This window comes from Lampetra fluviatilis, chromosome 51 (assembly GCF_964198595.1).
Source record: "Lampetra fluviatilis chromosome 51, kcLamFluv1.1, whole genome shotgun sequence".
Taxonomy (NCBI): Eukaryota; Metazoa; Chordata; class Hyperoartia; order Petromyzontiformes; family Petromyzontidae; genus Lampetra; species Lampetra fluviatilis.
In genome coordinates this window covers 8,849,332-8,861,392 of record NC_136325.1, presented here as the reverse complement: position 1 = coordinate 8,861,392, position 12,061 = coordinate 8,849,332, and the positions used below count along the sequence as shown (strand labels likewise).

At 56.0% G+C, this 12,061-nt stretch overlaps 1 protein-coding gene across 7 annotated transcripts in view; it reads left to right on the top strand.

The window, feature by feature from the left end:
* The window catches only part of GK5 (glycerol kinase 5), a 34,274-nt gene that overhangs the window by 6,735 nt on the left and 15,478 nt on the right, over positions 1-12,061 (top strand). For all 7 annotated transcript variants that reach the window (XM_078878676.1, XM_078878674.1, XM_078878675.1 and 4 more), the window contains exons 2-10: positions 2,179-2,261; positions 2,977-3,209; positions 7,949-8,042; positions 8,526-8,601; positions 9,380-9,473; positions 9,664-9,795; positions 10,480-10,555; positions 11,195-11,256; positions 11,720-11,793. In XM_078878676.1, the coding sequence (XP_078734802.1) occupies positions 3,060-3,209; positions 7,949-8,042; positions 8,526-8,601; positions 9,380-9,473; positions 9,664-9,795; positions 10,480-10,555; positions 11,195-11,256; positions 11,720-11,793 (758 nt within the window). In that variant the 5' untranslated portion in view covers positions 2,179-2,261; positions 2,977-3,059. The remainder of the gene's footprint in view (positions 1-2,178; positions 2,262-2,976; positions 3,210-7,948; positions 8,043-8,525; positions 8,602-9,379; positions 9,474-9,663; positions 9,796-10,479; positions 10,556-11,194; positions 11,257-11,719; positions 11,794-12,061) is intronic.

Below are 12,061 nucleotides of genomic sequence, written 5' to 3'. Positions count from 1 at the left end.
ACTTGGCCCAACAGCCTGTTAAGGCTATACTGCGCACAACTTGGCAGACGTGCGCTGCCTCATCAAGCGTCGTCACTCTGACACGTGGCCAGAACTGCTCTAACCGGTCTGGCAGTGTCATTGACATGCTCACCATCGGGTATTTTCACCGAGTTACCGGGTAAGCAAAGCCTTTGTAGAGCGCATGCGATGTTCAACAACAACAAAACCCGACAGTGTAGAGACGATATACACGGATTAACGAGAACAACGCAAGCATCGATGAGCTGATGTGTGCAGCTCAAGGAACGGAACGTGTCGGAGGGTACGTCCGCCGTGAAGACGGAGCGATGAAATCGAGTCATGTGCGGGTGCCGGTTGGATCGTCACGTCGTGGGGCCATGAGTGGTGCCGACGGCGGTGGCTTGGAGAGGCCTTCATCCAGCAGTGGAGTGTCCATGGCCTACAGTTGTGACGATTAAACAGCTGGAGACGGCCGTATTCATTTTTTTCCACTTCATCTCAGCTGTTCGTACGCTTTCGGTAAGAGTGGGCTGGGTGGTTGTAGTGGGCTGGGTGGTTGCAGTGGGCTGGGTGGTTGCAGTGGGCTGGGTGGTTGTAGTGGGCTGGGTGGTTGCAGTGGGCTGGGTGGTTGTAGTGGGCTGGGTGGTCGTAGTGGGCTGGGTGGTCGCAGTGGGCAGGGTGGTCGCAGTGGGCTGGGTGGTCGCAGTGGGCTGGGTGGTCGCAGTGGGCTGGGTGGTTGTAGTGGGCTTGGGTGGTTGTCGTGGGCTGGGTGGTTGTAGTGGGCAGGGTGGTTGTCGTGGGCTGGGTGGTTGTAGTGGGCTGGGTGGTTGCAGTGGGCTGGGTGGTTGCAGTGGGCTGGGTGGTTGTAGTGGGCTGGGTGGTCGTAGTGGGCTGGGTGGTCGCAGTGGGCTGGGTGGTCGCAGTGGGCTGGGTGGTCGCAGTGGGCTGGGTGGTCGCAGTGGGCTGGGTGGTTGTAGTGGGCTTGGGTGGTTGTCGTGGGCTGGGTGGTTGTAGTGGGCAGGGTGGTTGTCGTGGGCTGGGTGGTTGTAGTGGCCAGGGTGGTTGTAGTGGGCTGGGTGGTTGCAGTGGGCTGGGTGGTTGCAGTGGGCTGGGTGGTTGTCATGGGCAGGGTGGTTGTAGTGGGCTGGGTGGTTGTCGTGGGCTGGGTGGTTGTCGTGGGCAGGGTGGTTGTAGTGGACTGGGTGGTTGTACTGGGCTGGGTGGTTGTAGTGGGCTGGGTGGTTGTCGTGGCCAGGGTGCTTGTCGTGGGCTGGGTGGTTGTAGTGGGCAGGGTGGTTGTAGTGGGCTGGGTGGTTGTAGTGGGCTGGGTGGTTGTACTGGGCTGGGTGGTTGTAGTGGGCAGGGTGGTTGTAGTGGGCTGGGTGGTTGCAGTGGGCTGGGTGGTTGTACTGGGCTGGGTGGTTGTACTGGGCTGGGTGGTTTTCGCGTGGTGGGTGGTTGCCGTGGGCAGTTGGTTTGTGGATCTGCGGGGTCTTTACACCGACGCTGCCTGTTGAGCAAAGCCCGCATCTCGCACGGTGCTGCCCCACTGCTGCGGCCGCTGTTGGCCGAGTGAGATTCTGGAAGTGCTGACAGCCGCCGGTGCCTTCAGCAACTAATGCGTCGTGGTAATCGCGCGCACTCCTGAAGGCGGTTCGTACGACACGATCCGCGGCACCTTTCTCACACCGCGGCAGGCAATCGATTTCGGGCTGAGCCGACCTCCGGGCATGCCCACGACCGCTTCAGATCTCGCCCCCGCCACCGACGGGCACAGCCGCCGTTGCTGGCCGGCGGATGCCGAGAGGCGGTCGCGCGTCGACGACGCGAAAGCACGTTCGTGCTGGCGTGCTATGCGCAGGGCCGTCGCCTGGAACGTCGCCGGTTATATATTTATTTTGGGGATATTTTGTTGTGCGGCACTGCCAACGCAGCAGCGTCGCCCAAATAAAAATAGTATTTACGGCTCATACTTTGTTCCCTGAGAGTGTGGAAGTCGAGCGTGCGTGACACTCGCCCCCCCCCCTCGCCATCACGGAGGACACAACATTCCCTCCCTCCCCCCGACTATTTCATTAATGTTTAGCCAGAGGTAGCGCGAACTCAAAGTTTCTTCCGCTCCTCCTGCTGCCCCCCCTCCCCCCCGTGTTGTTTTCTTTCATTTCTCTGTGGCAGCGTCGGACGCAATGCACGAGCAGAACAACGCGGCCGAGTGACGGACGGGACGCCCAGAGTGAGACGGCGCTTGGCGGAACGTGGTGCGTACAATAGCAGAGCGCGTAGAGTGGCACGGTGCGTTGGGTGACACAACACTTAGAGTGAGACACGGCGCGTAGAGTAACAGAGCGCGTAGAGTGGCACGGTGCGTGGGGTGACACAACACTTAGAGTGAGACACGGCGCGTAGAGTAACAGAGCGCGTAGAGTGGCACGGTGCGTGGGGTGACACAACACTTAGAGTGAGACACGGTGCGTAGAGTAACAGAGCGCGTAGAGTGGCACGGTGCGTGGGGTGACACAACACTTAGAGTGAGACACGGCGCGTAGAGTAACAGAGCGCGTAGAGTGGCACGGTGCGTTGGGTGACACAACACTTAGAGTGAGACACGGTGCGTAGAGTAACAGAGCGCGTAGAGTGGCACGGTGCGTGGGCTGATACAACACTTAGAGTGAGACACGGTGCGTACAATTGCAGAGCGCGTAGAGTGGCATGGTGCGTTGGGTGACACAACACTTAGAGTGAGACACGGTGCGTAGAGTAACAGAGCACGTAGAGTGGCACGACGCATAGACTAACGCGGTGGTAGAGCCACACGAGACTTAGTAAGACAGCACCTCGAGTTACACTTGAGAGTGACACATTGCTTAGATTGGCACACTGCGTAGAGTGACACGCACTGCGTAGAGTGACGCACGGCGTCCCGGTCGTGAGCTCGGCTTAACAACGCAGCTCGTTGCCGCCTGCCATCTCCAGCCCAGGATGAGCACCGGGAGGTGACGGCGGTCGCGCCGGTGGAGGGGGATCGGCTGTTTGTGCGGCGGCGCCGGCGGCGTGGGATGGACGCCCCTAATCGGCTCGAGCCGCAGGACGACGGGCGCGGCGACGGCGCCGAGCGCTTCATCCTGGGCGCCGACGTGGGCACCACGACGCTGCGCTGCCACGTCTACGACGCGAGCGCGAGGATCAGGGGCAGCGCCAGCAGCGAGGTGAGCACGAAAGCCGTCGGACTTCGCTCCCCCCACCGCCCGCCCGCTGTGGCTGCGCTGCTCTGCTCGCGGCGTTAATTCACATTTTAAATTTGGACGTTTTACGCGGATCACACTGGTCAACACACTTTTTCTGGCATAAGGGATTCCAACGGGTTGAAGGTAATTTTGGGGTGCTGATTCCAAATCTGGCATCAGTTTTTGTCTATCACATCAGGTTTTTGAGATATCAAATTTGCATTTTCAATAAAAACTGCAGAAGAAAAATATAAAATAAATGTGGATATTTACATAAAATTATATTATAAACACACTATCCTAAAAATACAGCACCATATTTTAACACTAAAGCAGTCACTGACTCGCAACAACTTGCAATCATAAGTGACAGAGTTAATTTCGGGTAAAATCAATGAAAATGGGGTATGCCGATAGCATAAAAATGAGATGTGATAGAGCAAATCTGAGATCAGATTTGGAATCAGCACCCTGAAATTAGTATAAAACAGCTGCAAAAGTCCAGGCCAGAAAAAAATGTTTTTTTATTTTGTTGACCAGTGTCATCGTTTTTGAGGTGGGTGGGACTTCGCATTCGCAAGGCGGCTGCCCGGGTGGTCGGCGCCTCCGACCCAGATCCCTCGCTCGTCCGGGACCACCGGACGTGGCGCAACTCTCCCGCTTCCAATCCCTTTATGCGGCCAAATTTCGTTTCCTGCGCACGGTGGCAGCGGCAGTGCGCCCAGGAGCTCGATGCCAATGTCGAGGTCTGCTGATGGCCACGACGAGAGGGCCTCAAGAGTTCGTGTCGTTTCAATGTTCCTCCATTAAAGGAGCGCGGACAGCAGTGGTTTACTGTAGGGCCCATAGCTTGGATTGCGTGGCCACAATCGCATAAGCGTGGCTTGTCTTTAACGTATATCTACGGGTCTCTATGTGAATCTATCTCTATGGGTCCCTGCGTATGTATCTCTGTGCAGCTACGTAGGGCGGTCTGCCGCTACCAGCTCGTACGATCTTGAACACCGACTGCGCCGTCGGCGTCGTGTGGCGACGACGACGGTACCATTCGTATCCGTCGGTGCGGCAGCTTGCCGTGAGAGAACGGCCCGCGGAAGCGGATGGCGCAGAGCCACCTCTCGAGTTTCATTCCAGTGACCTCAAGGGGCACGGGACGAGGGACGGCACCTGCCCACCCGTCACGCCACACCAGAGTAGTGTCCGTCGCACGGCCGTCAAACTGGTATCTTTTTTAAACTGCACACAGCGTAGGGTGACATCGAATAATGCTGGAATGTAGCCGAAATTAAGGAGATGGAATTTATTTTTCGATAAAAACACATTCCTGCGGAGGGAGCTGGTAGGAACGTTGGGTTGCTCGGTCAATGGCCAGGGTCAATGGCGGCGTGGTGTATTCCGCAAATATGCCCGACTGTGAGGGCGGGCACAAGCCGGCGTGAGTAGGTTAAACGTTGAGTTTTATAAGGGAACCACGGCGTGACCAGCCCCTCCCCTCCCAGCCCCACCCCTCCCACTCCCCACCCAGCCCCACCCTCCCCACCCAGCCCCTCCCTACCCTCCCCACCCAGCCCCTCCCCACCGAGCCCCTCCCCACCCTCTCCTCCCCACCCAGCCCCTCCCTGCACGACAGACGGACGGACACAATAATCCCCTGTGGGCTGGTGTAACCAGGAGGTTCCTACCAGTAAAATGTTTTTGTATGTTTTATATACATTGGTTACCGGGCTGAGACGGCTAACTCGCCGCACTTGAACAGGATCTCAGCGGTGCCAATCCGATGCCCTGACCCCGTGAGCCACTCGCCGCGTGGAGTTTGTCTTATCGCCGTTGTTGTTGTTGCCGATAGGGCGCTCTCCGCGGTGCCGCGGGTCAGCGTAGTCATGAGAGACTGCGAGCGTGACGTGGCCTCTTAACTTTGCACCTTGCGCCAGAAGCTGCAGTCGCAGGCCGCACGTCAGCGTGATGACCGACGATCGATTGTGCTGGCGTGATGACCGATGAGCGATTGTGCTGGCGGCATAGAGGTGGCTGTAGAGGTGATTGCCGCAGTGGCTCGGAGTTTGAGCGGCTGAGCCAACACCGCTGAGCACCTTGGTTCAATTCTGCGTTTTTCAGCCAACAAAACTGTGATTAAAACGGGCTCTCCAGTGATTCACATAGAGACCCATAGATTTATATAGAGACCCATAGACTCGATTAGAGACCCATATATTCATATACAGACCCATAGACTCACATAGAGACCCATATATTCATATAGAGACCCATAGGCTCATATAGAGACCCATAGACTCGATTAGAGACCCATATATTCATATAGAGACCCATAGACTCACATAGAGACCCATATATTCATATAGAGACCCATCGACTCACATAGAGACCTGTAGATTCACAGTGAGATGCATAGACTCACATGGAAACCCATAGACTCATATAGAGACCAATAGACTCATAAAGAGACCCATAGACTCATATAGCAACCAATAGACTCACAAAGAGACCCATATACTCATATAGCAACCAATAGACTCACAAAGAGACCCATAGACTCATATAGAGACCAATAGACTCACAGAGAGACCCATAGACTCACATAGAGACCTGTAGATTCACAGTCAGACCATATGCCAGAGACTCATAGGGTTACGTAGCGATCCATAGATTTGCGTGGACTGAATTGTGATTAAACGAGGTACTGAGTATAGGGAGATAAATGTTGTTAGCCTGGTCACCGATGATTGCATGCAAAAAGAACACATCAATGACTTTGGTTTGTTGCTTAATTTCGATATATTTCAGCTCTGACCATTTCAAACGTCAGTTAGGTTGACGAGCATTAAACACCATTTGCAGGGCCGGCATATGTGCTCCTGGCGTGGATAAACATTATCGAATTGACCTCAGGAACTAGTTCTGTGATGTTATCTTCCAATGCCACCGACAGATAACAGGTCCGAGGTCTGACGAGATTTTGGAGGGCGCGTTGCAACAGATTTGATCGTAGGGGCTTGAAACCAGCGAGAGAGAAAAAGGCGCACAAGCGTGAATTACCGTACCGCTGTCTCGGCAGCGTTAACGATCGTCACAAGCAAGGCGCCAGTGACCGACCCCACACAAGAACTTCCGGGGTTCAACCTACCCAGGAAAACTCAGGCTCTGTTAGTTCAGCCGGCAGGGCCACGTTGAGCTCAGCAGCTCTGTCACGGCCCAAGACCGTCGGATAACGGTGGCAGCTACCGGACATCGTAGGCACACAGAGACCCACAGAGTTACATCGGGGTAACATAGAGGCTCATAGACCGCAGCCTAAGGCCATCAGGTAGTGGCAGCGGTTGCAGGTAATTATCGTGTGGATGTGCAAATTAAGCAGAGCAACAAACGACAATGAAATGATTTGCACACTAAGCCCACGCCAGAACTCATTGCAAGCAGGATAAATAATGAATAGCGTCACAGAAGACGCGTGCAAATAAACCGTGCGTGCAGCCTCGGACATAACAGACCTTGGCCACAGCATTCATAGCGATAGCGGCAGAGGTGAACCTGCAGCACGGCCTTAACACAGACACGTGGCCGGAGAAGGTCGATGTGGAATGTTGTTAGATTGGCCTACGAGGACATTATGAAGTGGTGGTCGACCACAAACCACTGCCGGAAGATTGTAACGTCATGCCTTGCGCAACGTGTAGAAAAAGGACATTGAGCCCGTATGGTAACTTTAAAGACTTGAATTAAGGAGTTCTCAGGACAGTGATTAGTTCACACAAAAAAGCTCAAGTAATGCCATTGCTCTTGGTCACACATGCAGTAAGTGACGCTCCGCCACGCCCTACTGCTTGTCCTTACATGCGGTAGTGCAGCGGTTAGCCTCAAATGAGGAGCTGGTGCGATGTGTAAACATCGCCACTGGGGAAACAAAGGCGGCTGGGCCTAGTGCTGGCCACCCCCCTTGTGCCGTTCCGGCCTTCATAGGTGCTGCTCGCTAACAGCACTTGCCCCCAACAGTCGGTTAAGGCTATACAGCGGATCTTTGTCTTTCTACTTGAATATGCATGAGCATGCTCCACATCACAGAAGAGAGCACAGCAGATGTGGTCACCCCCCCGCACCTTTGGAAAATTAAGAACAGCAGTCATCGACGTGACCTGCTGCGGTCACCAGAGCCAGGCCACGGCGAGCAAACGTGGAGGTGAATCCTCCTGGTTGTTGTCTCCACGTTTTTCTGGCACTGACCCGTTCGGTTTCCCAGTTTTCTCGTGGGTCGAGTCCCAAACAGCAACGCAACTTTTGACAACGTAACTTTTGTCGTTTCGTTCACGCTATTGGATCAGCTTTGTGAGGATCATCGCAACTCCCCCCCCGCCCCCACCCTATTACAGAGAGCAGACAGACAGATGGACGAACAGACTGATAGACAGACACATTCAGACGGACAAATGGAAAGAGGGACGGAGAAACGGACGGACAAAAAAACAGACAGATACACACGTTTGACAGACGGACGGACGGACATTCAGATGGACGAACAGACAGACGGATGGTCAGACAGATAAACGGACGGACGAACATACAGATACACGACGGGCAGATGCACAACGGGCAGAAGCCAGGCAGGCAGAAGGAACGCAAGTGACGCTTCCAGCGTTGGTAGCGGAGCGCCGGAGGAGGAGGAGAAAGAGGGGGGGGGGGATGGTAACGTGCTGCTCCGTGTTGGGCAGATCAAGCTGCTGTACCCATCGACGGGCGCCGTGGAGCTGGACCCCGACGCGCTCTTCTGCCAGTTCGTGGACGTCACGCGGCGCGCCATGGCAGGTACGGGGCCACCCGGGCCGCGGTGCCTGCTGGGAGGTTCGTTGGAAGTCGCGAGGCGACGGCTGACGGCGCCACTCTGCGAGCCCCGCCGCTGCTGGACGAAGGCCTCCCGCGCGCCGTGGCGGTTGCTTGACCGTACTTCACCGCGCTGGGGTTTGGGGGGGGGGGGCAGTGGTGGTTTAGGACCGATTCGGCTGTCGCTCGCCGCCGATGGTTAGCCACGGCCGAGAATCGAACTCGGGTAGCCGGGTCCGTGGCGTAGTGCGCGCTAACCGCTGCGCCGCCGCTTCACGCGTGTATATCATCGCCGTCGTAAGCCACGATCCGTCCGCTGCCGGATGAAAGCTACCCCAAGCCCATCGCCCTCTCTTACGACCCGCCTGGTACATGGAGCAGTGCACCTAGAGCCCGCTTCTCGCCGGTGCTGTTGTCTCCTCCCTGACCCCCGACCCCCGACCCCTGACCCCCGTGCCATCCACACAGATGCTGGCGTGGAGGCAGCACAGGTGTTGGGCCTCGGCATCTCCACACAGAGGGCGACGTTCACCACCTGGCACAGGTAGCAGCAACCCCTGACGCGAGCCCTCACCCTGACCATAAAACTGACCCTAAAAACCCTAACCCTCACCGGGACCTTAAAAACCCCAACCCTCACCGGGACCTTAAAAATCCTAACACTCACCGTGACCCTAAAAACCCTAACCCTCACCTTGTCCCTAAACATTAACCCTCACCGTGACCCTAAACCCTCACCATGACCTTAAAACCCTAACCCTCACCGGGACCTTAAAAACCCCAACCCTCACCATGACCTTAAAACCCTAACCCTCACCGGGACCTTAAAAACCCCAACCCTCACCATGACCTTAAAACCCTAACCCTCACCGGGACCTTAAAAACCCCAACCCTCACCATGACCTTAAAACCCTAACCCTCACCGGGACCTTAAAAACCCCAACCCTCACCATGACCTTAAAAACCCCAACCCTTACCGTGACCCTAAACCCTAACCCTCACCGTGACCCTAACCCTTGACTCTGACACGAACAGATGAGCATTGAGGCATTGGTGCTCTCCTCCCAGTGTACAGCCCTGCCTGAGCCACTGGTGGAAATTCCTCATTCCCACGGCGGGGCATGTCTATCCAAAGGACAACCACTGTTGACCTCCTCACAATAAACATTGTGGGGCCGAGTTGATTCCCCCGAGAGTCAACTTCCCAACTCGCGGACTTGCCGATTGCAAGTCGCTGTCCCCCCCCCCCCCGCTGCCGAGTCACCTGGCCGAATAATCAGTTGCCGGTAAAACCCTCGACTCCACCCCTCCCCCACCGCTAGGCAGACGGGGAAACCGTTCCACAACTTCATCAGCTGGCAGGACCTGCGCGCCTCCGAGCTGGTGGAGTCCTGGAACCGCTCGTTCACGCTGCAGGTGAGCGGCGGCGGCGGTGGCCGAGAAGTGCCGATTGTGCACGGTGAGAGCGGCGACTCGTCATTTTGCTCGCTCGTGCGTACGTGGGCGCCGTTAGGCTTTGGAATTGAACGGCTGAATTCCCACCCTGCGGTGTCCTGTGACTGTCGCCCCCCCCCCCCGGCCCCCCCGGCCCCCCCTCCCCCGGTAGAGCATGCACGGCCTCTTCAAGCTTCTCCACTCGGTGTCGCGGCACAAGCGCTTAAAGGCGGCGAGCGTCATCAACTTCAGCACTCAGCACGTCACCATGCGCCTCATGTGGGTGCTGCAGAACATCCCGGCGGTGAGCGGGGGCCGCTCGCAAGGAGGCCGGGGGGCGGGGGGTGGCCGGAGGAGGGGGGGCGATATCGGTGGTCACCGGGGGCCTTCGGACGCTGCGCCCTATCGCGTCAACGTCGACACAAAGGGACTTGGGCCTCATGCTCTAAGCCACGGCTCGGCTCTTGGCTCTGGCTCAAGTGGGCCGGCTCAAAGCCATGCTGAGCTTGAGCCGGCTCCGAACATGATTCCCAGCCGCGCTCCCAAGCCATGGCCGAGCTGCTCTCATGCATCTTTGAAAGCTTCGGAGCGGCTCAGGCCCGAGCTGAATCAAGAGCCGAACTCCGACCTTCGTTCGAAACCTCGGAGTAATAACGTTTTAGAATTGGTAAAGAGCAGTGTTTTTGTTCACTCTCAAGAGTGCGGGAGATTGATTCAGAGGCACGGGAAAACCACAGACAGATCAGGATACAACAATTTCCCAATCTCTGTGGTCCTATATTGGGATGTTCGGTCAACTCGATTAGTGAGTGTGCATGAATACTGGGCATGTGGCGGTGAGACTGGCCCTTGCTGGAGGATGAGAGGTGCTCTGTGTGTGTGTGTGCGCGTGTGTAAGCTGAACTTCTTCATCGGTGCTACTCGATGACAGCACTTGCCCCAACACTCTGTTAAGGCTATACTGGGGATCTTTGTCTTGTTTGTGCAGGTGCAGGAAGCGTCGCAGGAAGGCAACTGCTGCCTCGGCACCATCGACACGTGGCTGCTGTACCGACTGACGGGAGGTAGAGTCCGGCAACGCACGGTTAACCACTTCGTTACAACCACACGCACTGGAGGGCCACGTGCCATTAGCGAGTAGCACCGATGAGGGCCGGCACAGCACACGAGGGGGGTGGGTGCTCAGCACGACGCCCGGCCGCCTGCAAGCATACACGCACGTCCGATTAGCACGGTTGGCTATGTACGGCGCGAAAGAAGTTCAGCGTACACACGCGTACACACACACTGAGCATTTCTCATCCTCCAGCATGGCCCAGTCTCACCGCCACATGCCCAGTATTCATGCACACTCACTAATGGAGTTGACTGAACATCCCAGAATAGGACCACAGAGATTGGGAAATTGTTGTGTCCTGATCTGTCTGTGGTTTTCCCGTGCCTCTGAATCATCAAGTGGTGAGTGACGTCTCAACGGAATCTTCCCACACCCATCACCACCACTAGCCAGCGTGGTAAAGTCTGGTCAAACGACCCCCCATGGCCGACGTGGCCTTTATTCAGCAGTGGTTTGATGAAGGGCTTTAAACGAATGGTTAAATGAATTGTTAGCTATGGGTATGTTTGCTTGTGCGACGTCACCACCATTCAGTGGTTGCTGTTTCTGCTGTGCCCTGTTTGCAATGGGTGGTTTCATTTCCCAGGACAAGTCTACGCTACCGATTACTCCAATGCCAGCTCCACGGGAATCTTTGACCCTTACCAGGTATTGAGACCAGCCAGCAAGTCACGGTCTGTGCACGTGTGTGTGTGTGAGACTGCTGTGCCTCGGAGTGGGTTAGCGGTAGTGCAGCGGCTAGTGCTCTACTCTACGAACGCGAGTTAAAAGCTTCTTGGCTCACAAGGTACTGCAAAAATAAATTGAACTGAACTGACGAAAGCGAGCAACCAGAGTTAGATTCCCCCCCCCCTCCCAACAGCCAACACCAGTGATGTTTATCTGAACCGGTCCTGGACCTCCCCAAGGTCGACTGATCCTCGAATGAGTACCTTGCACGATGCATAACATTGCTACCGGGGAGACAAATGCGGCTGGGCCTCGCTATGGCTCGTGCTCTTTGCCAGCCAATAACACTTGCCCTCCAACAGCCTGTGCAGGCTACGCGCGGGGGGGGTTTGTCTTTGTGTAACGAAGAGGTTTCTTCTGTCTGCCCCCTTGTCACGCTCAGATGGCCTGGAGCACCTTCCTCATGGGCCTTGTGTCTCTGCCTGGAAACATTTTCCCGCCAGTGGAAGACACGAGGTGAGCATGCGTACATAATCGTACGCCCACGGTCGCGTGGGCACAACCTCTACAATTGGCATTGGCATTTAGACCAAATTAAAATGTTAAACCGGAATGTCCAGACATTCTGTACATCCTCTGCTAAATTTATCAAGAGCCGGACGCAGCCCTCCCACCCACCCTTTAACTCTGACACACACAGACACGTGTATGTACACGTGTCTGTGTGTGTGTGTTCAGTCTCGAGAGGGGGTGGTGGCGGTGACGCAGTGGTTGAGCGCGCTGC